The sequence below is a fragment of the Benincasa hispida genome, chromosome 7 (genome assembly GCF_027475165.1).
Source record: "Benincasa hispida cultivar pf3 chromosome 7, pf3_genome.v1.1, whole genome shotgun sequence".
Taxonomy (NCBI): Eukaryota; Viridiplantae; Streptophyta; class Magnoliopsida; order Cucurbitales; family Cucurbitaceae; genus Benincasa; species Benincasa hispida.
The window spans coordinates 18295611-18300376 of NC_143484.1; the positions used below are offsets into that span (position 1 = coordinate 18295611).

At 26.9% G+C, this 4766-nt stretch overlaps 1 protein-coding gene across 1 annotated transcript; it reads right to left on the reverse strand.

The window, feature by feature from the left end:
- Window positions 1-229: 229 nt before the first annotated feature.
- LOC150034979 (MLP-like protein 328) lies at window positions 230-1125 on the reverse strand. The gene is made up of 2 exons (XM_090315801.1): window positions 904-1125; window positions 230-743 (listed from the first exon to the last, which is right to left on the reverse strand). Exons 1-2 carry the CDS (start codon window positions 1094-1096, stop codon window positions 481-483), a joined length of 456 nt encoding a protein of 151 aa, XP_090171927.1. The 5' UTR covers window positions 1097-1125; the 3' UTR covers window positions 230-480.
- Window positions 1126-4766: the final 3641 nt, after the last annotated feature.

Below are 4766 nucleotides of genomic sequence, written 5' to 3' on the forward strand. Positions count from 1 at the left end.
CCATCCTTGGAGCAGTCAAACTGTCAGAGGCAATAAACAATGTGTGGATTTATTTATTTATTATATTGTTTTAATAAGTGAAAGAAGTTGATTAGTAAAAGTTATGGATCTGTGTGAGAATTACATGTTTATTTAATCCACAAATATATTCCACATTTTGTAAACTAAAGAAATATTTGATTTGTATGCTAGGAGAAAAACAAAAAGTAGGCAAAAACTTGGAATCATATTTAGATAATACATATAATATATTTTAAGTAATATAATAATCGATCTTCAACAATTTTACATGTGGATGACCATTATTGACTTACATGTGATAAAAGACTTAGAGATACACCATAGAATAGTAATATTAAGCTTATTGGTGTGATCCGTTCATAAAGATCACTTAAAAATAAAAATACAACTTTGACACACATAATCCGTAATATCATAAAGATAGAGCAGGAAGCTCGTAGTGAAATATCACAAAGCTTGTCATTTAAGGTGAGATTCAACGTCTTTGATAATGCCATCCATGATTTTGATGTATTTGTAGGGATTAGGACCGTCGTCGTCGAGTTTCTTATATTCCAAGGTTATAATAGCCAAACAATGGTTGGGACCTTTTGGCACAAATTGATAACTTGGTGTAAAAATTTCGTAGTGATTAAATGGATCTCCGTCTAATCCAACCAGAACTGTTTTTAGATTCTCATCGTCGAATTCTACTCGCTCTTTGAAGACTTCAACTTTGCCATCTTAACATAAATAAAAAAAAAAAATAAAAGGAAAAATGGGTGATTGTTTAGAAGAAGGCGAACACTCATTCAAAAAAATATAGAAACCAAAATGGATTGAAACCAAAATTATAACTACTGAAATAAGAACGATTAGTTGTTCTCTCGTTTATGTACGTACCGGCATGGTAATTCCAACTTTTGGTAGAACCATGACCATGAGTGTCCCAATCACCATCATGAACATCAACTTGTTTAATGAATTTTGGAGAAATAATTGGGAAATGAAAAAGTTGATCTTTGAAGATTTTGTAGCATTTTTCAGCAGATGCATTGATTTCTACTTCACTCACAAGCTTCCCAGGAAGAGACATGGTTTCGATAGATTGCTTACAACAATGCCCATTGGCTTCCCCTTTTTATACGAAGCTCCCGTGAATAATTTTACATTATTCAATTTGATTATTATGTCTTATGATGTATAGAGATAGATGCATCTTTTGAATGTTCTTTCAAAATTATTTCCATTCATTTCAAATAATGTTACACATCATTCTAAATAAAATATGAGTAATTAAAAAATATATATGGAGGAGTTGCATATATGACAATATAACACGAAGTAATAGTAAAGTTAACACGTGCAATTTAAAATTGTTGGAAATGCGACCAAAGTCCCACATTAGTTAGATAAGAGGAGGATCATGGGTATATAAGTGAGGATGACTATCTTCATTGATATGAGGCATTTTGGGTTGAAACAAAAAACAAAGTCATGCGGGTTTATACCCAAAGTGGATAGTTTAAGGGTCTTGTCCTTATCAAAAATGATTTTAAATAAGGCACAATTTAACTTCTATAATGTTTATTACTGAATGATCACCGATCTAATAATATTGTTTATTAACAATATACATAAATATAGTTGATAAATGATAAGCATCGATTAAGCTTTAAAAACTAAAGTGGTTGAACCCTTTAGCTTTTTTCAAAATGATTTATTTTTAAAATCAAACGTTTGAAAAGTTAAACCAAACATAGTTTTAGTTTGTCGGTAATAGATTTGATATAAATTGTCTATCAATGATAATCCCAAAATGTTAAAAAAAATCTCATTCGTAATTATTTGTTTATGTGATACATTTGCAAATATGACCAACCATGTTTGCTATCCATTACAACTATATCCAAAAAATATAGTATATTCTTTTCTTTTCTTCTTTAGTTTAACTCGATGGGTGGAGTGAAAATTTGAATCTCTAACTACTAATCGATGGTATATGTCTTAACTAATTCAACTATGTTTATGTTAATATAATTAATTAAATCTTTCTTAATAGTTCAAACATATGATGAAAGAAGTTTTTAGCATAGTTAACTATAGGAATGAATTGTACAAGTGTTAATCAACAAATTAAATGATAAAAAAAATAGTTAATTAGACATATTGTTGTTTTCATTGGATTCTTGTTACAACAAAGGGAAGAAATTGAAAAAAAGAAACTTTTATCCTAATTGTTTTTTTCTTTTCAATGTGTGAATTGGAGAGTCGAATCAATCATTTTGAGATTGAAAACAAAATTTTTGTATCATTTAAGCTATGCTCTTTTTGACCGTTATCAATAATTTTTAATACCAAATAGATGGGATAAAGTAAGTTCTACAAATGAGATAAAATAAGATGTGAAAATAATTAACTGTTTGGATTACACTTCATTAATTAAACTATGAAGTCAATTATTCTATAGGTATTAAGCTTATTATGTAATTCCAAATATTACTCAATAATATTGTGAAAAAGATACATCGCTCTGTAATTATTGATCAATATTTAGAACTATATAACAATTTTTAATACCTAAAACAATAATAATTTATATCAAAACAAAGATTATTGCTTTCTTTAATTTTATCGCCTAACAAATATTATTGCATCTATAATTCGACAAGATAAAATTAATTCGGGCACACATATATATTTAAAAAATAAGATTAGGACTTTGAAAAGATTAGAGAAAATCTACAAATATATAGACCTAGTTTAATATGGGATTGCTTTTGGCAGAGACAAAAGCAATTTTATGAAAATTTTAACCGTTTTATACATTTGGCAAAATTCATTAGAGAAATTATTTAAAAATGGTAAAACTATTGAAAATATTTACAAAATATAGTAAAATTTTGAAACTATGAATGATAGACATTGACAGACATTGATAGACTCCTATCAGTGTCTAACAATATCACTGAGAGATATTAGACTATCAGTGTCTATCAGTATATAGCATTGATAGTTCTAAAATTTTGTTATGTTTTATAAATATTTTGATTCATTTTTCTATATATAAAAATAGTTCAATTCATTATTCCTCAAGTTTGTTAAATTCAAAGTTTAGTTTCTGTTTACCTACAAAATCACCAACTTACAAGCTTTTAAAAGTAATTTTTCAAAACTATCCTATTCTCTAATTAATCGTTTGAAGTTACAATGACATCCTTTTATATAATTTGAAACTTTTAATGTAAATATTTTTGGAATTTTTCTATTGATAAGAATTTTCCATTTTTTTTCTTTCACATATATTTTATTATATATATCAATAAGATTTGACTTATTCAATAGTTTTATAACGATTTCTTTTTCTAAACTTCTACCAAATAATTTAGACTAATAAGTTACCATTTAAATCATGTCATATTTTAACAATTAAAGTATAATAAAGAGGAATTATTTTAAATGATAAAACTGTTGAAAATATTTACAAAATATAGCAAAATTTTAAAATTATCAATGATAGACGTTGATAGACACTGATAGACTTCTAACACTGATATTGATAGACACGGATAGAATCTATTAGCGTCTATCATTGATAGTTCTAAAATTTTACTATATTTAATAAATATTTTAATTTATTTTTCTATATTTAAAATCAACCCTACAATAAAATAGTTGTTAAATGTTGATATAAAATAATTAAAACAATAGGTGTACATTGATCATTCTATTATTTTACAGAACACTATATGTGAGGTTGGTTTTGATATAAAGATTAAAACAATAATTTATACAGATTAGGAAATAATAATAATAATTAGAAAATAAGACAAGTAGACATAAATTAAGTCCAGGTGTAATAAATAGTTGACTATGCATGATGTCATTGTCAGACAGATACAAATTAGGGGAATAAGTTTGGATTGCTCACTAAGAAAATATCATTTTCATAAAATTTGTAAGGATAGATAACCATTCATGACTTTTTAGAAAATGAGGTTTAGAAATAAGTTAGCTGAGAAATACACAAATCCAAATTTTAAGAGGCATTGGAGAGTTAAAATGGGAATTTCTTCCAAATTTACATTATTTGAGAAAATAACAAAATTAACCTCACATTGATTCACTATCCTTGGCTACTAAAAACCAAATTCAATTTTAACCGCTACATCTTTATAAAAGAAAAATGAATGGTTGAGATTAAAAGTAAAAATTAATATAATATTTTAAAGTTAACTAGTCATGTTAAATTCATTTACTTTTTAAATAGGCATTAGGCACAAACATATATAATTGTCCGAAGTTAAGTAGGTGTCGTTAATTCTACCTAACCCGAAACAAACAATAAAACTCAAACAACAACCTAATTAACTCGTAGTTAAAGTGGAAGTAAGAGGTCAATCCCCAGTGGAATGTTATTTAATCTTTTATTTAATCAAACTTAACTATCAAAGCTATAAAACGGGGTTTTTTTTATTAAAACAAGAAACATGCTAAAAATCAAAGGATAAAGGATAGTTGTAACCAAGTTTAGAACAATCTTGCTTGTAATCCAAGTTAGACGTTCATTGCAATTCTTATCATTGAATTCTACAAATTTAATTCACTATCCAATTAACCACGCAACTACTTACTTAATCTAGATTAAACTAGTCTCTACAAAAGCAAGAAAACGTCCTGATCAACGATCAAGGTAGGATAGCCCTAACCCTAATCTAGATACATGCTTTTACCTCTATTGGGTTCCTTAGCGGTCATATAGAAGA